At 39.4% G+C, this 24,180-nt stretch overlaps 1 protein-coding gene across 8 annotated transcripts in view; it reads right to left on the bottom strand.

The window, feature by feature from the left end:
* The window catches only part of GRIA3 (glutamate ionotropic receptor AMPA type subunit 3), a 153,990-nt gene that overhangs the window by 113,918 nt on the left and 15,892 nt on the right, over positions 1-24,180 (bottom strand). For all 8 annotated transcript variants that reach the window (XR_010374833.1, XM_064463290.1, XM_064463289.1 and 5 more), the window contains one exon: positions 7,175-7,414. Coding sequence is in view for 7 of the 8 variants with exons in the window: in XM_064463290.1 (XP_064319360.1) it covers positions 7,175-7,414 (240 nt within the window). In the remaining variant the exon portion in view is untranslated. The remainder of the gene's footprint in view (positions 1-7,174; positions 7,415-24,180) is intronic.

Here is a 24,180-nt window from a genome sequence, read left to right as displayed (position 1 = left end):
GGCTCCGTGAAACAAGACACAAATCTGTGGCACGTGTGCAGTTACTCCACTTGTTGTTGGAGAATACTGCTGACAGCAGTGTGTGTTCCAACAGCTTCAAGGGATGCTCAGGCATTTTGCCTGGGCATCTCAACCCCAAACTGAACCCATTGCGTACACCCAGAACTTGGAAAGAGGCACAAAGCTGCAGTACAGAATACTGCCATGAACTCTATGTCTTCAATCGGCAGTCTTCAGCTGCATCTTGGTCTTGCCAGTATGATACATCTCATGCTGGATGACTTTCAAAGTTGATGCACTCCTCTTGTTCATAAGCTAGAAAAACGGTTTAAGTGATTACCAGGGGTAAGCTGAACAAATAGCAGCTAATGGGAAAGATCAGGAGAAAACATGCTTAAGGCTCTCAGTCCACCCAAAAAACAGCCAACATCCATTCTCCCACGCAGGGTCTCAATGTTTGTTTGGGGAAGGATCAGTAAAAGGTCTTTCTTCTGTATCTATGTACCACAGAGACCAAGATAAAAGGAGTCTGTATAAGACTTCAGAGATTCAGAGGAAATAAATGGAGAATGATTATCAAAAACTAGATTTAACTGTTCAGGCTCAGATTATTCTTGAACACACTTAGGCAGTAAAGTCAAACAGTAAAGCAATCCTGGAATATTTCAGTTAAGGTTCTGGCGTGCTTCCTGAATAGTGCCTTAGTTCATACATTATACTGCTGAAAGCAACAAAGCAATGCTCCCTAAATAAAATGTCAAGATTTGCCTCTTTGTCAAGGTAAATTACTTATATTTCATACAAATGTTGCTAAGCAGTATCTATGACTTTCCATTCTATATAAATACAAATTCTAGGCATTATAAGATGGTAAAATCACTCATTCCCAAAAGGCTGATAGTGAAAGAAACAGATCATTTTCTTATTGCACATAACTATATGAAGTATGATTGTTCTTTAAATCTAAATAATGGATTTTCTGCCAAAAGGGTCTTTACACTGTGTGTGTTCTCCCTTGTACCAGAGCTTGCAAACTTGAACGTACATCACAGCATTTCAAGCAGAGCCATGCAAAGATGCAACTTTTTGTGGCCATCCTTCAAGTTGTCTTTTGTTGAGATCATGACTTAGAAGAAAATTTCTGGATGGCAGTTACTGGGGCACATGATTCTTCAAACGTACAGACCTATGATGCCTGTTCCTGTGATATGGAGGCCAAGCCTCAGCTCGGGAGGTCTTGCCAAGATTATATTCCCTGTTGTGCATTTCCCAGTATATAAAGAAGTGGGAAAGGAGAACGAGACAGCTTATCTACATAGCTACCTAAATGCTAGCAACTGATATCATCTACATGCCACCCCATGGTTCTGGGCTGCTGTCCAAAACACTTCTGCAAAAGAGCCAAAAGACTCAGAAGAACCAAGGTTTGCAGTAACTCTTCCCCATTTTGTCACCTTTGGTGTTTTATAGGCTTCTAAACATGCTTTGGATGTTCCATTATTCTTCACCACAGACTAATATTTACAGAAGATAATGTCAAGATTTTAAATCCTTTCATACTTTTGAAAGTGTATGCGAAATACATCGCATCAATCTTCTAGGTCCAGCTGAGAAGAATTAAACAGGTATAAACATACTAGCAAACAGGGATTATCATTTTAAAATGGAACAAGCCCATGTTTCATTCTGAGAAAACTGTGACCCAGCCTTAAATCCTTTTTCCTTCATGCAATGGATTCAGGCCAGTTCTGTAGCTAGTAGAGTAACTCCCCTGCTCTGAAGAATAAACATGTTAATGAACAGCTCAGCTATTGATTCTTCTGACATTTGACTGTTCTGCAGGCGCTGAATTCAGGGTTTACTAATGCTGGTGTAGCTGCTACCACCAGTTTCATTTTTCCCCTTTATTGAAGAATGATCTTTATAAATGAAGACAAAAATTCCTGACATGCAGAAAGACAATACAGAGTGTAACAAATGAGCTATGTGGAAGGAGGAGTTCTTTTGCACCTGTCTGCTGATGGACGGTTCTTACAAACAGGAGTCATTCATTCTGTGTTGGATTACATTTGTCACTGCTGTTTTCAGCAGAGAGGCAGTCCACCAGGACTTGACATTCCCAAATCCCTAGGAATCCACCAGGTACTAAAGCAGAGTCTTTTTAGATTCCACAAAAATTAATCTTACCCCAGATGTTTTCCAAAAAATGTTATGCGTTACATATCAGTGATTTTTAGTGCAAATCTTATTTCATTAAAAAAAATCCATCAATTTAATTTTGTGGAAGATATAATGAGCCTGGTTTTACATACCGCGTCTTTTATCAGCCCCAATCTCTCATTCTCCAGGGAAAGCAGTACAGAAGTGTCTTGTCCTTTGATAGCAATAGATAACTAACCTCATTTTGTAAAAGCAGAACTAAACAGAAGAGTTATTCTTTGTCTTCAGCAGAAGCAGTGAATCAGCCCTCATTGCCTTGTACTGAACCCAGTTTAAGGCAATTCGATGCCTTACGCATAATCATCGAGAAGCTTACATTTGTACCTCTTTTTTTGGGGCTCTTTACCTGCCATTTCTTTGTGCAACAGCATATCAGAAGGTTTTATATTTAAGAGGAATTGGACAGGTCATATTCTGAAGCTGTATTTTCAGGCCTCCTGCATCCTTACCCATCCATTACGTTCAGGTCAAATTCTTGTGTTTCTGTGGCAGTAAGGATTAAAGATGTAATTGCTTTTAAAGCAGGTATTTTCTACTCTGAGGCTGTAGATGAATACTTCTGTGCCTCAGCCTTCATTTAGCCAGTGTTTAACTAATTAAAAAAAAAATAATTTTTTTTAAAAAAAAGTCAGTGAATGGTAACCCTATTTACCATAGCTTTTCCCCCGCCCCCTTGATTTTAGGTATGAATAGATACCTACTGACAGACTAAATCAAAACCAAATGACAGAAGAATTTCAGATTTAGAGCGGTATCTGATTACAATGCCATAGAGACTGTGATCTCTATGTACCTCTGTCTAGACTGAGCTCCCATTGAGTAGGTAGGCATTACACAAAGTCACCTTCCTGATCTGTGATGACTCCTATGATCTGAAGGAAGAGGAAGAAGACTTGATGCACATCACAGAAATCACTTGGTGTGATTTTGTTTAAATGACCTGCATGACAGGAATGATTGTCTTTGTGCACAGTCGCTATGACAAATCAAAGTAACTTAGGACAAAATGCCTGTGTTGTGCTGACAGTTGGAAAGTGAACAATCTGTACAAAACAGTGTTTCTCAGGCAAAAATAAACTAAAACATTACTTAAGAAACATTATGGAAATTTAAATACATTTATATATAAATACAAATAATAAAACCTTTGGTATTACAATCAACCATAGCATTTTTATAATTAAATGAGAAGTGCTTCACACTTTCACACAACATTAAGATGACTATAAAAACCACAAGCCTACCTCTCCACACGTTCATACTACTGTTACTCTGGTCCACTGGCTTCAGTGGAATAATATCTGATTTACATTAAAGTAAAGCAAGAGGAGAAACAGACCTGAATACTGGAAATAAACCCGAGGTTTTTGATGAAACATAATCCTCAGCATTAGATGCAAAAGGTGACTTTCCTGACAAGTGCTACCCAAATTCTTAATAGCTTTCTGTATGTAACCCCATTTCATTTCATCCTGACATAATCTTAATTAGTCTTAGTTCTACTGCAGAGAAGCCTACTGAGGCAGTTAGCACCACATAATTAATCAGATATTTTGCACGCATCACAGCAACCAACAGTGTCAACTTACTGATGTGAGTTAATACAAACAGAAATCAACCCTGCCTCTCCCTTTCACATGAACTAAAAGCATGTGGCATGGAATGAACATATGACTCTTTCTTCTATACACTACTTAACGTCCTTTCGTCCCTTAGCAGCCATTTCCTAATGCATCATTACTCTGCAAAGTATAATTTATTTCTTCTGCTGGTACTAGGTGAATAAGTCCAGCAAGGGAAAATAATGTACTTACAAGTATAAAATGTACACACTAACTCACCGGATTAAAAGCTTCATTGCAGGAGCCAAACATCACAGTATTGTGCCTAACGTCACCGAAGGGGAAACCATATGATTATATGATTTGATGGCAAAGAAGCCACTGCTTAAGGAAAGCAATTTTATAAAGCTGACTCTCCATTCTCCTAAGCTTAAAGTGAAATAGCAGTATAAAATAAGCAGTATATTATTAACAATAAGCAGTATAAAACCACAAGAAGATTTATTCAGTTTTGTATGGCATCTGCAATATCCTGCAGTATTTATTAATAGTAAATGCAATGTTTAATACATGGCAGCGTTTTGCTTCAGCAGAACACTGTAAAACTACTTGTAAGAACAATTTAGCCCATAACTAATATTCAGTGTAAGAAAGAGTAGTCTAATGTTTTGCGATTTCTCAGATTCTCAGAACAAACCAGTAAGATAATAATCTTCCTAGAAAGGCAGTATTTACATGGTAGTTTATTTCAGGAACTGACAGTAAACTGCTTAACACCTTCTCTCTACAGTGTTTGTGCCCTAAAGCAGTTAAGATAGGAATTATTAAAAATTGTGACAGCTCTAGTGTTTTCACTTCCAATGGTATCTCAGCATACAAACATGTACAGCCTGTTCACCACCGACACAAGGAGCCATTCACCTTTATTATTGTTCAACCTCTTGGGATGCTCTTTTGTATTTGAGGGCCTATCACAAGAAATTAGGCAGCCTAATGGAATTGCCAAATGTTTCAGGTGCTGTGATCCACAATGACTGCCCACCAAACAAAGGAATCTAATGTCTATTTCTCAGTACCTGATTGCCCTGACCCTCCCTCCTATAACAATCTTCTTGATTTATTTTAATGCTGGAAGAATACAGCAATTATAACTCTGATAAGACTACTAGCAGGTTTGTTTTAACCTAACTAAACCAGTAGTAACTGAAGATAATAAACTTGTTCCCGTTTTAGCAGATGGCAAATATGTTATCAAACAACAGAAATGAGGACATATGTATAGGAAGGAAAGATAAGAAGCGGTAAGTTTATCCCAAACACCTCAAAGCCCATCATCAAGCTACCTATACGCACTGACACCTCTTCCATCCTGAAGACACAGCTGTCCTTTATCTTTTAACCTGAGCTACATTTTATAATCCTACAGTCACCTGCACTGCCATCTAATTCAGATTTGACACTCTGACACTTAGTCTGGATGTCTGACATAACATACGGCTAGCATAACAAGCATGTGAGCCACAGTATATTCACAACATGATTTTGATTAGTAATTGTAAGATTATGAGTAGGATGTGAATGGGAAGTCAGGACAAGGAGCAGAAGGCAACAGAGGTAAAGTCAGATTCCTGGGGCTAATTTTGCCAGCAAGAGATGCATTTTAACCTGTGATTCAAATCTTAGTATGAACAAGGCGAAATGAAGCCTAGACACAAACTAAACTGTTGCAAAGGGATTAGCCATCACAATAAGCGCATGATTAGATTGTGTCTACCTAAAGATTGTACACACTGACAACTGTAGAAAAATGCAGGTCTGAGTCCGCAAGTCTTCCCTCACGACTTCTGTTACTATGTCAGTTAGTCTGACAGTCATACCGTCTATACAAGTTCTAGTGATCTTCCAATGTTTTGGATGATTTTTCTAGTCTGTAGTGCCAAATTTCTTATTAGGCATGATCTTGAATGACTGATGCATCTCTTTCCAAAGCAAACCTTATTTAGCCTTAATCATGATAAGTTTCATCAGTCCTCGAACATATGACATTTCACTTCATCACATGCTTCAAGTTTATTGCATTTGGTTGCATCAAACCCTTCTTACTCAGACAAATGAATATTCACAGGAGCTTTCACTTAGAAGTGGACTCAACCAGAAATATGGATGTTTGGGTAGTAGTTTCAAAAGATGTAGAAACTACTGGCATTCTTAACTTCTCCATACTTTCCTACTTGATCTCATAGCTAGCGTTTTTCAACACTAGAAATATTTAACACCTCCAAATCACTCAGAAAATTCTTGGCATTCACCTAAAATCAGACTAAAAATTGTTTTCTTTCAACATACGGTACGTCCTTAGTTGGGTGATGCTATTACTCTTCAGAGTGAAAAGCGCATCCACTGAAGACTTGATCTTTATCAATTTGCAGTAGCCTAGGGTATCGGAACTTTGCCATGGGAGCTGCGAATGGGACCTAAGCTTCTCTGACTCTGTCCAGATCCCTTGATCTGAAGAAGGTCTTGGAGTTGTTAATCATAAAGCTGGTGAGAAGAGCAGTGGCATATCTATCTGACGCAAAAAATGCTACCCAGGTAAAACCTGTAGCCAAGCAAATTCTGTACACTCAGAGCAGGTGGCAACAGCTGCTCCACAGAAACACGCAAGATTCCTCACAGAAAATGGTTTGTGATGCTTAGATCTCTTTTTGACAGGATTTGCTACCTTTGGTACTTCTTAGTAGTTAACAATTGGCTTAAGCATGGAACACTGGTTTTAGTATGTTTTCATTCAGTAAAACATCTCTGTGGTCATTGTTGTCATGTATCTAAATTCATGTCTGGATATCCGTGTGACGTATCTAGAGAATCTTTTCTCTAGCAGAGCCTTAAAGCATCTTATGCATTATGTTCTTAGATGGTTATTGATGCCTAGACACCTCCAGAGTGTATCTTAGCATGGATTGTCTTTGTCCAGTGACAGGAGAAATGCACGTTGATGTGAAGTGGTGTGGGATTTGCAATGTCATGCACAGCGGAAGGTCTTGCTTAACAGCCTACTTCATAGTGCCGACTTTATTTATTCTGCAAGGACTCAAAAATCCTGGCAAGTGTTGAGCCTGCAGTTCCATGGTAACCAGGTATTCCAAACAGAATGCTTACACTGCTAACCCTATCCTCCAGACAATCTCTTTACAAATGATCAGTAATATGAAGATGCCTTCTTTTCATTTATCCATTCATTTTAGTTTCTTCAGAATAAACTTGTTTTCTAGGACCATCAGAATGTGCTACCTGCATCCAAAAGAAAATTGGGATGGGCTGCACATACTGATTCTGGTAACACTTATAGCAAGTTACGAAATAGAAAAATCACTTAAAATGATGGAGCTTACCCCTTTCTGTGTCGTAGAGGTACACAAACTTTTCCCACTTATAATGAGTCAAGAGACTCAAGATGGCTCCTTTTAATGCTGGCCGCATCTGGATGACAAACTGCACATCTGCATCTGTTGGGAAGCTGGGTGTGACAAAGGATGTGTGAAGGGCTCCACAAAATGACGTCAGCGTGTTCATTGACATCTGGTCGTAGAATCCAAAGATGGCGTAAACTCCTCTGGAAAACTGTGAACAGACTAATAAAGACAGACAGGGGTGTTAAAATCTGACATATAATGAACACAAACTTTCAAAGCATATTTGAAGTAAGCCTTCTAAGCAATCCTGAAATTATTCTGTATGATGCAGCAGATGAAATAAATTAATGAGATAATAGATACTAATTTCAGTGTAGCTGTGAGTTGTACCAACTTTGTCACAGTTAAACCGGCCTGAGCACATTTTTGATTGCGATTTGTCCTGCTGCGGTTGTTACAATCCACTGATCTCTCCATATTCCTTAAAAACAGACATGGGATTACATTGCTCATCTGTAAAATCCTTCCTCCCTCGAGCAGCACCTTGAGAACTCTCTGAGCAACTACGTAAAGAAATGTCAGGTCTGCCTAAAAGGCAAACCATTAAGATGTAGTTTTCCCTGGTATCCCACCTTAATTCAGATCTGATTCAAAGAAACCTGGATGCTTTATTGCTGTATAGTCCATAACTCTGAAACCTCTGTATGACATCTGGCTGTGGTCTTTTTCAGTGAGAAAATATGGTAGCTCCTTAACTGAGTGTTAAAATCTTTCAGAAGCAATTTAGAAAGTGAATGGCTCATTAATGACCGCACAAATGAGGAACACATATTGTTGCTTCATGGGACAGAAGTCTCATGACTCATCCCTTAACCTGCAGGCTTTTAGTCACTAACCATTCTGGTGTCCTGAGGCACTCATCTAGTACCAGAAAATAATCAAAAAGCAGTCAGAGGTGTTTGGTTTCACAGGTACTTATCTAGGGAAATATTTCATTTCCCATACTTTATTACAGAGATTGAACAATGACCATTTTGGACAAAAATAAAAGTATTTCAATTTATAAACACGGTCAACTTCATGGGAGTTGCAGGGAAAAGAGTTCCTTTGTTGTTCAACTCTGTAGGAACAGAGCAAATTTCTTGTGACCCCGGGTTCTTTCTGTGGAGGGAGCCTGATCCGTGGGATGCTGGGGCTCTGCTCCATAATCACGATTGTACAACTGAAATACACTACAGCAGAGCAGCACTTCTAAATCAAAACATTTCTGGACTGAGATGAGCAAGTCCCGTTTATAATGAAAATAATTTTCCCAGAAAAAAATGTTCCTTCAACATCAACAATTTTTCTTGTCAAGAACTGGATCGAACAACAATTTTCAGTTAGCCCCATTAACCACTTTGGCCAAAATGCGGCATACTTAACCTTGCAAAAAGGAAGAAGTAATTACTGGTAAAGAAGACATGACTTCTACACAGAAATATACAGCATCATTACTTCTGAAAGTACCATCATGAAACATTTCCTACCATAAATGCTACCATTCAGAATCACTAAAGCCTGTTGAAGTAATTTTAAAAAGGATTCTCCACAATATCAGCTCATTGGCACAGCACCATGGATAACACCTCAAATAGGTAGTCAGGTGTGAAAATCTGATTTTCCTCCTGGAGATCCAGATGCAATAATAGAAATGCTATTAAGGAATTTCTTTAAGTGTTTAAGCTACTCTCACAGTACATGAGCAGTCATGGATACCAGCACCAAATAACAGCTGGTGTAGACAGAAAAGAGACGCACATGAGCTACAAAGAGGGAATAAGTAGTGATTTCTGGAAGAAGTTTTCAGAAAGTTCTCAACCACAGTAAAGAGATAAAAGAAGTTATAATACAGCAAGAATTTATTCCCAGAGGCATGACTGAGGAATTAAATACACTGTTTCAAAAGGCATTTTGTTAAACTATATACCAGCAGGATATAAAGTAGAAAAGCTACCATAAAAATTATCTGCTGAAATAACAAATAAAAGACACTAACTTACAGGTGGAAAAAAGGGAAAAATAAAGACTACATTTGGCAGTCTCCAAATCATTTCAACAGCGTGTAAGCCCTCTAATTCTACAGGAATAATCACTGAAGTGGGGCTAGCAGAGCTGGGTGTCCTCACATACAGCGAGTCAGTACCTCACAGATTAGGCTTCTTTTACATATTTATTAATGGCCTAGTTTACAAGGTTTTTATGTAGATTCTGTACTGTGGAGAAAGCAGAGAAGAGCAAATATCCAGGAAACAGCCGTTCTTGCAATGCAAACAAAACACATTCTCAAATGTCTCCTGACACTAATACCCCAGAGTATTTCAAATGATCGGGGGTTCACACGTTATTCCTTATCAGGTAAAAGGCTCAGGAATACTTTTGAACTGTGACTCCACTGAAATCTCTCAGATTTACAGGGACACAGTATCTGAAGAAAAGAGACACAAGGGGGCTCAGAAAACCTACCACACTATCTAAGTGTATGGCCATATTGAAGAATACAGATTAGCTCTAACTAGAACTGCTTGTTCCTACATCCCATAGTCAGTGGAGAGAATACGTGCGCTGCTAAAGGTCACCCACAGCAGCTGGCTCCAGCATGGACCAGTTCCTCTGCATTGTGCTGGGAACCAGCTGAGAACTGGTCCAGTTCGTGCTCCCTCTTGTCCTTAGAGATATGGCACCTAGGCACTGTGGTCAACAGTTTAAAAACAGTTCAAGATCTTTGTCCTTCGGCCAAAATTCTGTTTTGCGTGACTATTTTAAAAGGCCTATTTTAAGGTGTATCTATTTTCATAGCAGATTGCACTCATTTATGCAAAAAGCCCATTCTTGATTTGTGAGTAATCTGAAAAAAACAATCAGAACAGCCTGACCATAAGCAGGACCTTCTCCAAACACCACCCAGTAGCAAACGTTGGAGCTGCTGCTTGCACGGAGCATCCAGCGCAGGTGAGAGCTTCTGAGCTGGCCTTTCAGGCATTTGCAACTTTTAGGGAAAAAAGTTCTGGAGCTCACCAACAGTATCTTCTAACAACGCATCCCTCACACACACACACACACACACACACACACCCCCCGCCCAGTCTTATCTCCCCTGATTGAGGTTCTATTCACTGCAGATATTTTAAGATTTAACACTTTTACAGACTGTCTTCTATTAGTTCTGAAAAATCTCCATCTCAAGCTCCTCTGCTTATTCTTCCTGACTATCTACTCTGCATGCACCGTCGGGTGCCAATTCAATTTTACTGGCCCATTTAAAAGGTAAACAAACCTTTGTTTTTATAAGGAAAACCTAGAGGGGCAATTACCTTGGTCCTCAATGTTAATTTGCATTTTTGAACTGCCAGTTTTGTTACATTTTTGTAGCGTTAGGTCTTTTGTTTAGTTTGTGACCTAATCTCCTATGTGATCAGACAAACTGAACATCCACGAACCCAGAGCCATAGAGTTATTTGGTTTCCAAAAACCAAACATGTAATTACATTCATTTTAATTACATTATTATTCTAACATCACTGAGCAATAAACAAAATTTTAAAAAGGCTAACTAAACCTTAGCTTTAAGCTCTTTTTACAAACTACCTTCTACTGACAATCGGAACAATCCTCAAGTTCAAGTAAGAATTTTGGTATTTTTCCCTAATTAATCACAGTTGATTTATGTTTGTTTTTCCCTATTTGAAAAATGCAGATGGTCAAACACATACTTTGGCTGTTAAAGAAGTGATTTGGACAAATCCTGACGCAACCTCATTCCTCAAAAAAAAGCAATTTTTTTTTTTTTGCTGAGCTATGCCTTTATGAAACTGCTTTTAATTATAGTTATTAATACAGTGGATGTGCATCCGTTTCCAGGGACAGCACATAAACAAGTTGCTTTATAACCTGATCTGAAAAAGGTGCAACCTCCAGAAACAAGGGACAGAGGTTGTGAGCAGCAGTTATCCAACGGGGGATCGTAATAAGCTGTTATTTTGGCATTAGGTGCAAAGCGAGTATTTATTAACAGAGACTTAACTCTGGGCTTGTTCTCAGAGTGAATTAGCTGCCACATGCCATCATTTTCAGGACAGGAAGGGACGGTATAACAGAAGCCTGTGAATTCTCAAGCATGTCAAGAGAAGATAAGGAACTTTCAGGTCGTGAGAGATCAAAGTGTTTCCTGCCAAGGAAGGAAAATGCTTAGAGCCACAGTAATCACAGTGGTAAGCAGGATTTGCATTTAAAAACAAACAAACAAAAAACTCCAAAAAACCAAACACCCCACCCCCAAAAGACAACCAAAGTCAAATAAACAAAAATCTTTGTTTCTGTACTAAATAGCAGCTGAGCCATCCCAAACGTCAGTGTAATTCAATGAACCCCAGCCTTCTGTTCTACTAGCAGTTCCATCCGCCCTCCAGTCAAATCAGCCCCACCACAGAAACTTCCTAAGATTAAACAGATGTGATTTTTTTTCACTCAGACCTCAGGCAGGCTCTAGGCCAGCATCTCAAAAGATGCCCCATTTCACACAAGTTATTAGATATTTTATGTCTTTTTAATTTTTTTTTTCTTTCTAATGGTATTTAGTTCTTCCACCTTTTATTGACTGTGAGTATTCCTGACACGGCAAGGTTGTACAGGCTCTGGTAGTTCTACCATCTTTTTTTTTTTTTTTACTTCCAGTTCCTACTATAAACAACTGAAGCATTACGAGGAACATTTACCAGTAGGTTTGGATTTTGCTTGTTTAAAGGAAAGATGTATAAAGCCAACAAAAGAAACATGTTAATGGATGGATCTTAATATACCATCTCCACTAGATGATACCATTCATGACTGACTTGCAGAAGCTGGCAGGATCCTCCCAGGCACAGCATACAGTGCAGTCCTGCCCAGGGGTAGTTTTGGAGTCAGGGGTTGAAGGTTACAGTACCTCAGACACTATTCCTTCTTCATTACTGTTTGTATAGACAAGTAATTTCCCCTTTGTTCATATCAATTTCTTATAAAACAGGTCTGACAAAATTAACCTATATCAAAGGGGCACTGTAAGGCCTGTATAATTGATAATTATACAGCTCTTTGGGATGAAAGGCGCTGTAGGATCACAATCACAACTATTGCACGTTGCTCACACCAGTTCCTTGGGTTTGTGTTCTGTATTTCCCTCAGCTGTGAAATAATTTTGTTCCCTCCACTGTCCTCTGCCAGTTGTCTTGGATTCCAGACAATTCTCACTGCCAGCCTCTGCCAACAGACTAATGGGACTACTTTATAACGGAATAATACGCAGCGCGGCTCAGAGCAGTTGCTATTTTATGTCTAAGGCTCCATCCTATGACTTCCTTGGCTGTAATAATACAAGGGTTATCATTAATGTCACTTCATACAGTAAACATACCGGCTCTTTGAGAGACTGACAATGCTTCTACTGCTTTCTTTCTCTTTCGTTTTAATACGCTGAATGAAAAGGCACGCTCTCTCTACCTTGAGCCCTGAGGAGTTCAGCACAGCAGAGGCCCCAAATGCACAATGAGCTACTTTCGGGGACCTCCAGGCAATCAGACTTGAGAGCTTCCTTTAAAGACAAATTCACCATATTAAAAATTAAAAATGAGTGAACTGCATTTACCTATGGCCAATAAAACTAGGTTTTACATTTAAATTGTTAAGACACTGAATTCTGTCAAGAAGAAAATATTACACTGAGTTGCGTAAAATTCAGCTGTGAAAAGAAGCATTTCTGAAATAGTTAATAGTGAGTACTCTTGGGGGTGGGAGGGGACCAAGGAAGTTGCAACTTGGTATCGCATACAAATCCTCCTGAGATATAACATCACTTCTCATCCTACCTAAGAAAAGCTGTGCTCTTACAGCTATAAAAAAATCCTCCCAAAACAAACAAAAAAACCCCAACCCAAAACCTCACAGCAGAGCGCGAAACAGAATTATTATTTACTCTTGTTACTTCATTTATGGCAACAGTTTTCTCAGTGATATAACAGCAGTGTGTTTTATCTAGTTCTTTTTAGAAAGAACTACTCAGCTTGCTTTGCTCTATCTAGTGCCTTCTTCAAACATACATGCTTCCTTCAGTTTGCATTTCTTTTTAGACGAGCCAATAAAATAGAAACAGTACATTCAGGCACTGGGAGGGGAGTATTATTAAATAGCAAATGAAAGGCATAAGGATTAATCCATTCATATTTCACAAACCATTTACTGGAAAGCAATCCAAAACAAATGTCCAGATTCAAGCATCTCCAAACACTCTCTGGTCAAGATCCCGTTCAAGATGACTTCTGTCACCCTATCACAACTCCATTACACATTATTAAATGAGTCTTTATTTCTTATCCACTTTTTAGGCTGGCTTTGGAACCCTGATCACAATTACAGCTCCTGGGTGCTGGGTGCTGTACAAATACATTACCACAACCTTGGTTTCCTTCAGTATGCCAAATTATTTATGACGTACATGACTCGACTCATTAAACTTTACACATTTTGGCCTTTATATATACTACTACAGTCAAATAAAACCCTAACAATGTACATGAATTTGCTGCGTGCTGGATCTTCTCCTCACACTGAAACATTTGTGTGAATTTTATGAGCGTATGAAAAATGCCAGCTTGCAACAATAAAAATAGGCCACTTAGGCTGTAACAGTGCTGCTAGTGGGAAGACCAGCAGCAGAGTCTCATGCACACCATGATGCCAATAGGAGCCTGTCGAGACCTGCAATGACTGCCCATGAGAAAGAAGTGCATTATCTGAAGCCAGATCCTTTTAGACAGAAAGGCTGATGAAAGGCGCAGTTTCAGAAAGCACTCAGAGGAAGGTAGCTGAAGTTCATTCAGGTCTGATGTGCTTTGTCCATTAGCGTAACTTTACTCAGATAAAGGTAAACCCGGACCTAAACCTCTCTGTCCCCAAACTGCCAATTTGATGTACATACAAACAAAAGCTTTGGTATTTAAAAAAACCAGCTAATATATTTAAAATCTCAATAACAGGCAGAAAGTCAGGCTGAACACTGCCTTGATTGTCCTGAGAAAGCTGTGCTTAGCTTTCTGAAAGGTGGTCTTCATCTAATCAGAGAACGTACTGCAGGTGGCCTGAGTGACTCAGAACAGGCTATGCCACTTGTGCTGCTATCACCTACTCGCTTACTGTTTAGTTCTCAAGCTCCTTCCAAACCTCAGATTATGTAAAGTCTGAGCTCCCTCTGTTTTCAGGTTACTGGCCACAAAGCTTAAAATAAAAAAAAATAAAAAGTTTTTAGAACCTTGATGAAACTCAAGCATAAAATCAGTATTTTGTCCTGCAAACCTACCACATTATAATGTATATTTCACTTTTAATTAAAAAACCATAAATCTCTGTGTTTACAACACATTTCTGATGGTGGAAGAAATCCAGGATTCAATCCACCCAGTTTCCAGAGAAAGGGTTGGCCCCTTACCAGTTGGTCCAAATTATAAAAAGATTTTGTTTACCTGGGATCACTATTAGACACTGATTATTTCAGAACACCATGGATTTGGAGTTTTATGAGAACATTGCTTTTGAAAGGCTATAAATCAGATTATCATGGCTCAATCTGAAGCAGAATCTATTAAGAGCTTGAGGGAAGCAAAATAGGGGTTTAAATCTTAAAATGGATTAAAGGTGAGACAAAATATATATATATGTGCCATACAAATAAACTGATTTTTTTGGAGTATGATTTTAAAAATATGTCGGACATTTGCAGACTATACTTAAGTACGCGCTGATCGGAATACTACATTATCTTGCTTGTGTTGTTACAAGATGGAGTTCTAGCTCTCAAATGATGCACCACAAATTATAGCCAAGTTTTCTATTTTTATTTAAACTCATCCTGGCAATCCACTATCTTCTACTGTTAACAGACCACCTTCCATCCTGATCCCACCACCCCCACAAGCTGCTCACAGGGGAGAATTCCTTTTAGTTTTAAAGGGAAGACATCAAATACATACCATGCAGTTTAAAACAAAAAGCTCTTAGAAAGAAGACTTTGTTACACTGTTACAGAACTCAGATTTAAATGCTGTGGATCTGCGTTATTTGTGAGCTCTTCCGCCTACTGCCTATGCTGGGCCTGACACCAAAGGAGATACCTGTGGGAGGAGCAGCAAGAGGCTTCTCTTTGTCGGCAGTTAAACTCACTGCTGGAGAGAAATGGAAAGGCATTGGTATCTGCCTTTAGTGCTTTGATGAAGAGATGCTTCTGCTCAGTTTCTCCAGGATAATCAATGCCTTGCCAACCACAGCAGTATGAGCAACGCCAACGCTCTGCCACTCATGGGCAGCTCCACGATCTCGGATGCTTAAGAGTTCCGGCACTGGTCTCAAGTTGAGAGAGTGTTAAGTGACTTAACGTGTGGACGTAAAGCAGTTTATTGGGCTTTTTTGTCCTTTGAGAAAAGGCTTAGGCTATCCTATCTTAGGACAGACCAAGGACTAAAAGCCTTAGTCCTCTCCTATAATTGCACACCCCTTCCTCCCTCAAGCATGGAAGGTGAGCTAACACCCGTGTGAGGGAGCCAGAACCACCAGAGTTTTCCGCAAGAGAGTCTAAACATATTCACAGCAAACAACGATCATTTGTGCTCTTCACATCCAAGACTCCAACTCGTGTTTTGTGACTAATTCCTGCAGAAACATGGACAGTGTGCACGCAACACAAATATGTAACACACAGTTAAGTAACTTGTTTCCATCTGTTGCACCGTTTGAAATGCTTTTCATTTTAATCTAACATGTTATGCCAGCATGCTGCGATCACTTTGGAATCTAACTGTATCTCTTATTTTCTAAGCAATTTTTCTAAAATTGTCGGTCAGAGGGAAAATACAAAAAAACCCTGTTCTTTCAAGGGTTATTCAGTTATAAAACACAAGGACATTTAGCAGCCATTTACTTACAGGCAGCCAATATACTCGACTAGTATGCATAGCCTAAAAAACACATTGTAAGAATTTAATAGTTCAACATAAAATCATGAATGTTTCTATAATTTTATTCAAAGTAATAGGAGTTCCACAAAACATTAAGCACTACCTTGGAACAGAGAGGCATGCTCAGAAAAGTGTTTTTAATGTGAATTTGACAAGAATTTGTAGACCAATGAGTATCCAAGTAGCTATTGTTATCATCTTTAGAGATGATCTACCTCACCTATTTTGCCAGTACTTTAAACAACAGGCTGAGACAAAAGCAAGCATTTTGTGGTATGAAATAAAACTGACTTATGTCACACCCATCAGGGAATGGCAGCATTTCGCAGTTGAGGATGTTGGTCAGAACGTAGGGCTGAATCGAAGCGCCTCAGAGCTGCGAATCGTCAGCAGCTACCTCCAGCACTCCGATACACTGAAGGGATTTCTTATTTCATTGGAACATCCCAGTATGGAGGAAGTAAAAAGGCAAAGGCATATTATTAAATGTATGCTTGTTCAGCAGATCCTCCCCTAAGTGATTGCAGAAGTTGACTTCATTCTGGACCACTGTGGTGAAAGGCAATAAATCAAAGCAAGGCTCTGGCAGTGTGATGAAAGATGAGCTGAGGCTGCTGAGGTGGTGCCATTTATAGGCCTGTGGGGATATATTACAGAGGATGAGATAGAAGAGGCAAAATGGCAAACACACCTGGAATCACTGAACTGGGTAAAATTCACCATGAGGTAAAGGCCAGGATTAAGGTTGTCCAAGGAGAAAGGGGATGTCATGGCCAAAACAGCAGCTGTGCAAGCAGCCTCCAGCTCCGGAGGGTTTCCAGTTGGCTCTATGTATGCAGAGCATGGTGCTGGCTGACAGACAGCCCAGTTTACCCAAAGCAACAGTCCCTAAGACTTTCCTGGAGGCTCTGCAATAGTATTCCAGCAAGCGCTGTCACTGTGAGTACATCTCAGACCAGTGGACTGGATTTCACATTTCCATATCTCCTCCCCCCTGTTTCCTCAAGGTTCATGGGGCTATGCAATTCTCATCCACTCCTCGTGACCCACTGCTGTCAGCTTATCAGTCTGAGAGACTTCAGAGCAGTTAATGTAGAAGAGGAAACAGAATTGCAGTGAAAACCTGGCTTCAGCAGCCAGGGAAATTATTTGAAGATGGTCCTTAGGGGTCCAATCGAGTACCCACGAATGCCACTGGAGAGGCTCCCATGGGCTTCAGTGAGAGCTCGACTAGAACTGAGAGGCTTATACATTGAAAGGGCAAACTATAGAACCAAAATCCCACGTCCCCTTACAAAAACAAAAGCAGCACCCCACCCCAATCCGGTTTTATTCTTGGTATCATTCCTATCTGCCTTACAGTCCAGAGTCCTTGCTACCAGCCTCCTGGAACTTCACAATCGCATCTGACAGCAATTCACAGACCAGTACCCTCAGCTAAGCCAGTGCCTTATTTACAGGGAACAACAAGAATATTATTCTGTATAAATTATGCATAATCACTATTTATCAAGCTGGGTTAATTGGCACATAACAAAAGAGTTGTCTGGTGCACAGCTGAATAATGTGGAAGCCAAAATTAATGGAAATGGTACAGCAAAAGCCTGACTGTGAAAGAAAAGTCACATCGCTACATGTTAATTCTTAACTGCTGACCTGTCAGAGGAGGAGGGGGCAGCCAAGTGAGCCAGGTCTAGTCTGAAATTATGTGTTAATCTCAGAGGATTTGGACAGATTGTTGTAGCTTTAAATACTGGTTCAGAGTCTGCTCTCAGGCAGCCGTATAGTGAAATATTAACCTGGTGCAACTCTGTTGCTTCCCTGTGCTCCATGAGACCCTGCTACATTCATGAGCAGAGAACAATCTCGCCAATCATCAGCAACAGCATGACAGTGTGGCCTGCAGGGGTACAGGTGATGGTGATAGAGAACTGGGACTCTTCCTGCCTTCTCATGACAAACAGCTAAATGCCTCATACCAAAGCCAGACTAGCAGCCCTTTGGTTCTACTCAAGAGGTCACAGAAGTCCTCATCAGAAACCCCATCAGAAAACTGTGTTGTGAGACAGTGGCAGTGTGGGGCAGCACTTGAATTTCTATAGAACCGCACACGCCTGAAGAACCATAGCTTGGTCAACCTTATTCTACATGCACAGAATTGCTTCACTGACACCAGCAAGGCTTTACTAAATGTCCTAGATCCCAAAGCTGCACGTCCAAATTTAAGCACACGCTTAGGTGTTTCAATGAACAAACACAGGCTGAAGTACGTGCACAAGACACTGAACCAATTTACCAAGAGGCTCACTCTGGGACGAGGTCCCCCTTCAGTGATGCGTTACAATCTAGCCATACTAGGGGTATTCAGATGATTTAGTCTGATTTACATCATGGCACTTCCACGCTTCCCTAGTCTCTTCTCTACTAACACTGACTAAAATCTCTCATAGCAGGAAAACACCTGCAAATCAATGACTTCAAAGAACAGCCCTTTCTCCTCTCTCTCAAACTTGGTAATAAGGTTAACAGAAAATGAGAAGACTCCTGTAACTTCCACTGCTGTGAGTCAGAAGCTCTTTTATTCACAACCACCATCCAGGCCAGAGAATCCAGGCTGTGATCTCATCATGTTTGTGAGCTCATCAGCATAAATACAAATGAATGCAGAACCACAGATATTTTTAAAAAATTTTGGATTATGTTATCTCCACTACAGCTCCTCCATGTTGGAAATATGCTTAATAAACATTAGTTTTCCTCTGAAAATATTCTGACATTTACCAAAGTTACCATGCGACACATGTTTTGTTCACACCGTGGCTTATCATCAGTGGGTTACAATCCTTGCTTTGCATTCACATCCTCCTATCCAAGAGGTTCCTAAGCCCAAATTCTTGGTGCCCCTTGAAAAGTCTCAAGTGAATCGAGGAAGAGAAGTGTAATGCGCAAAAGCATCTTCATTGTCCTTTTTTTTTATCTTTACTGCAAACAACATCTGAAATCGCTGGCCGTTCTTTTGATTGAAAAAGTGGAATTTGATAGGTGAGATTGTGCATGCTGCATATCAAATACAAAGGTTAATATCAGTGATGTAATGAATTTTTGTTGTTTTGTTTGTACAGTTAACCAGTCTGCTCACTGCAAACTTCTTAGTATTTTCACATTATGAGTTCTAGTACATGACTGGATTTAATAATTTGTACTGTATTTCAAACATAGGCCTGTTTTTAGGTAATGTTTCTTCGCGTGTAAATAAAATAAATTTTTAAGCAACTTTGTTGCTATTGAAATAAATACTTTTTCAACCTACTCTTTAATCATCTATATCAGGCCTACTTTCCAACTTACTCCTTAGCCTCTTGGTTCACAGATGTGCTCCATCCTCAGCGATACATCAGCATCCTTAATCCAAATCCCTCTGTAATAGCAGCATTTATCAGAAGTATCTAAAAAATTATCCTCTCTGACTTTTCACAAGAATTACTAAATCTGTGAACACCTTGCTTGTATACACCAACAAATTCCAAGCATCCCACACAAACACTGTGTAAACTTAAGAGGGAGAGAAAAACTGAGGCAGGGGGAAGTCCAAAACAACAAAGGAACCACAACGCTATCCAAGTCTTTTCTGGTCTTGGGAACAAAAGCTCTAATCCTTATGGCTGAAAAGAAGTATGAATTTCTGAAGAGTAACGCCCCGTGGATCCTTCCCTCGGTGAGTCACTTCAGTGAACCTTCCACAGCTCTCCATCGGTCCTTGCTGTACCGTAAGGAATTAGCCCACTTAGGGGGTATTGTTCAGCCAAGGAACAAGCAGACAAGTCTCACCAGTGTCTCAAACACAACTGTGCAATACCCAGACCAGTACAAAGTTGGGGGAAACAGCCTTAAAATGGCAGTGTGAACCTCTATGACAGTAGTCCCTACAGCCGACCTACCAGCACCAAACAGCATAACTGTAGCAGTTTGGATGATAGGCTGGCAATAAATTCCTCTGTCTTAAGGAAAACTCTCACACAGCTGTACTGTCGTAGCTCTAGCTCTGTAGTAAGCTGCAGGAATAGCTCTTTCCAGAAAACCATCGTCACCCTGCAATCCTGTCCCTGTTGCTGGTTATCCCTCGTTTGCAGCACCACCTGTTCTAGGAGGTCAACCACTGAACAAAGCTGCTAAGGATACGAAGGGTCTTACCAAGAGATGACAAACTGCAGAGAAACACTGCCAGTTCTGGATGACATGACTAGGCTCTGTAGGTAGGGAAGCCCTTCTTCACAGCAGGCACAGATGTAACCATGGGAGGAACAGTTTCATGAATTCGATTAATTTCTAAGCTCCCTTTCAAATAAGCTTTAAAAAAACCAAGCTTACTGTGCACAACAGAATAGAAACTGATATGTGACTCCAGTTAGAGACTGTAAATAATGGCTTACTTTAAATTAAATGTACCCATGTCCTACCAAATAAACACAATAAATTTCTGCTTTACTAATTTCTTATAAATTAATTCACAATATCTTCCAGGTTTTATAGATTAATGACTCTGAATTTCAACTTGCAAATGTCAGTGCCAATTTCAGTTTAAATTTAAAGTAAATATTTTTCTTTTGTTAAAACCGATGCAGTAGTCATCAAGGGAAGCATTCAAATAATTCAGAAAAAAGCAGCTCATCACAAACGTCAGTTCCAAAACAGGAAATCTCTCTCTCTCTACACACACATATATATATGTACCTTATGTAATTCTATACTGCCTATCAAAATAGCAGACAACAGAAAGGGCTATGATACTGTATCTTTGTATTTGTTTAAACTAATACATTGTACAGAACTAATGTCAGGCTATTGTTATTGAATTTCCCTAGTCTGATTTTCAAACAGATTCCCTGACAGTGTCAAACTTTTCAAGCGGCCCACCCACAGATTATTTTTGGACTTGAAAATTTTGTAGGCCTTGGAATAGATTTATTTGGTGAACTCGGGTAGTAAAGCTTTTCTGATAGATTAATAGACTAAGTGAAGTGTCTCTCCAGACTATAATAGAAGGCATAAGAGACCTAATTTTCCAAGAAATGGCAGTTACAGGCACAGAAGACTTTTCTGTACTCTGATTTTCTCTGTATATTTTCCATTTACATGAGCCAGTCCAAGCCCTCCTTCCCACCGGCAATGTTATCAGTGAGACAATACCTTTCTATAACAAAAATAGCATAGAAACTTGCATAAGAAAAATGAATTTGATAACAATAGAATGACTTTCTCATAATAATTTAATAAATTGAAGACATGAAGATTTAAATCCTCCAGTAGAGCCGCATAAAAAGGACCAATGAATTCATCAGCTATTCCAAGCTTCCCAAAGATATTTCTTACCTCCTGTTCTACAGAGATCACCTATAAAAGAAAAACAGGCATTCAGGTCCCTCTATTATGCCATTCTTTGCCTCTGGGGCTAAACTCACTGTTGAATCTGCAGTAAGTAAATGTGAAACATTTAAAAATACACTGATTTGTTTCTAATCTTTCTCATTAGAGTGATATACTTGTAACATCCTTACTAGTCAGGAGCACGGTTGTGAACCCTGAAGTTACTGTATGGACATATAGCAAGCTACTGACCTTTATAGTCTTTCACTAAACCAAGAAAAGTCTGTAAAAACATGCCAGAAATGCAACGCAGTTAGGCTGTCACTAGCTTTAGTCAAGCACCGTCAGTCCAATATTTCAAGAAGTCGTGAGACCTACCTACAGAAGGCACATCAAACAAACCAAATGACGAACTCCATGAACTGAAAATTCCCAGATTATTTTGTAACCATAAAAATAATTCAAAACCAGAAACACCCCTTCCTGGCTCTCCATTTTTCCACAGCTTAGTTCAACTAGTCCTAAATTAACTCCTATTGAAGCCATCCAATTAAGGAAAGCAACCACGATTTGAGTTACTATGTTGGAACAGTATATTTTTCTTTGTTCAAGTAGTAAATTTGTGTTTTCCCAGCTTCTTTTCAACATCTGAGTTCTCCAATGAGCTGTTAACATCTATATGGAGAAGTGCACAGCATATTGAAGAATATCATACATAAAGACTTTTAGCTGCAAGCCATATACGAGCATCCTCTCAAATGACAGTAGAGCCCTTCCCTATTTCCTCCTCTGCCATTGTTTTCTTAAGAATCCAGATAACCATCACATGTAATCCTTATTATCATAACTGATCTTGTATCTGTAAAAGACAAGCAGGACAGAATCAGTCACATTGCAGCTCCACGAAGAATGAGAAAATACTGCTTTGGGAAGGCCCCCTTTCCTTAGGATCCCCAGGAAATTTTCTTCTTTACTCTGAAGTGAACAGTAGAAAATATCACAGTTTTCCATAATTAAAAAAAAAAAAAAAAGAAAAACAGAGAGATTCACCACTGTACATTTTCTTTACCCTCAAGCTGTCCTTTCTGCCGACGGAGCCGGAATAGCAAAGGTATTGAGAATATGTATCAAACAAAAATACCTGCTTCTCAGCTCCCAAGTTAGCTTTTTGAGTAACTTCATACTGCAGCTGAACAGCCAAACTTGTATCCATGCTTTAATTAGAGATAAGGGGAGCACCTACTGTTTGCATTTACAGCGTATGTGGTTCATGAGCAGCAGGAGCAAGTTCAGCCATCACAACTGTTCAGCTTGTGCTGCTCTGATGCATCACTTCAGCAGGGGAGGCTTCGGTAACAATTAAGCAGAACCATTCACAGCTGAAAAGACCCCTAAATTTTGCCAAGTGCAGTAGCTAGCGTTTTATCCTTGCTACTCTATCTTGTCAGCCACTGCACTGCACAAGTTATCAACAGAACCCATCTCTCTCTACGCTGACAGCATGGGGGTGGGGTGTCTATTCTCTCATAAACGTGTAGGATTCCGCTAACTCATCCACTTTTATAGTGGATGAGCATGTAAATATTCCATCTCATAACAGGAGATTAAATTTTTAGAGAAAGAATTTAAAAATAAACCACTATCAATTGATGTGGTTGTATTACAACAGCTTCATTGCAGAGACTGATACAAAGGAAAAGAAAGCAGAAGTGTTGAGCAGGAGGAAGCAGGCATAAAAAGTGGCTTGCTAGGATCCGAAAAACCAGTGACAAGAGATCCTCAAATGAAGCTTTTGCATGGTTACAAATGTATTTACTTATTGGTAAAGAAAAATCTCAGACTATGAAGAAAAAGGAAGAAAGAACAAGAGAAAAAATTGTCTTCCTATTCAGGAAATTAATAGCTTATGCCACGGAAAATTGAAATTATGATTACGAAATATTCCACTTGAAAGCTAGCATAGGTAACACAAACTGAAGAAGAATATGATCCTTTGGCAAGTGAACAACACACAAATTTGTAAAGATTTCTATCCTCCATACTGCCAAAAAGAACAGTTTAATACCATTTTAAGAATCATGGTGCTATAAATCTGCTTCTACCCACTTACACCAGGCATCCTAAGTCAATCTACTCCAGCTGTGATCTGGACATTAAATGAAAGATATTTAATGAAACCTTAAATGCAGTTATTTAATAAATTTGCTACAATTACAAATACATGTTAAAACACACCTAAGCATTCTGCCTGCAGTTACATCTGTCACCACCATGTACCATTGAAGTTATGTTCAATGTACCGATTAGTTCAGGTAAATATGGGGAAATTGTGCTCTCAGGGCAGCTACTGGAGACTATGCTGGTACTTCAGATATAGCCAAGTAAGCACTAATAAAACTTAAAAATTATCTGAGCACTTTAATCTATTTTTGATCACTCATGACTACAGAGCAAGACAATGGAGATTTTTAAGTACTGTGCTTGAAAATTTATCTAACCTTTGTTTAGCAATCGTAACTTTTCAAAATATGAATCCTTCAAATATACAGCAATGCATCAATGAAATATCACATCCTCTAAAACGCAAGAGGAGCTTTTATC

Source organism: Phalacrocorax carbo, chromosome 11 (genome assembly GCF_963921805.1).
Source record: "Phalacrocorax carbo chromosome 11, bPhaCar2.1, whole genome shotgun sequence".
NCBI lineage: Eukaryota > Metazoa > Chordata > Aves > Suliformes > Phalacrocoracidae > Phalacrocorax > Phalacrocorax carbo.
Note: the sequence above shows the minus strand (reverse complement) of the source record. Positions and strands in the feature narration are given on the sequence as shown.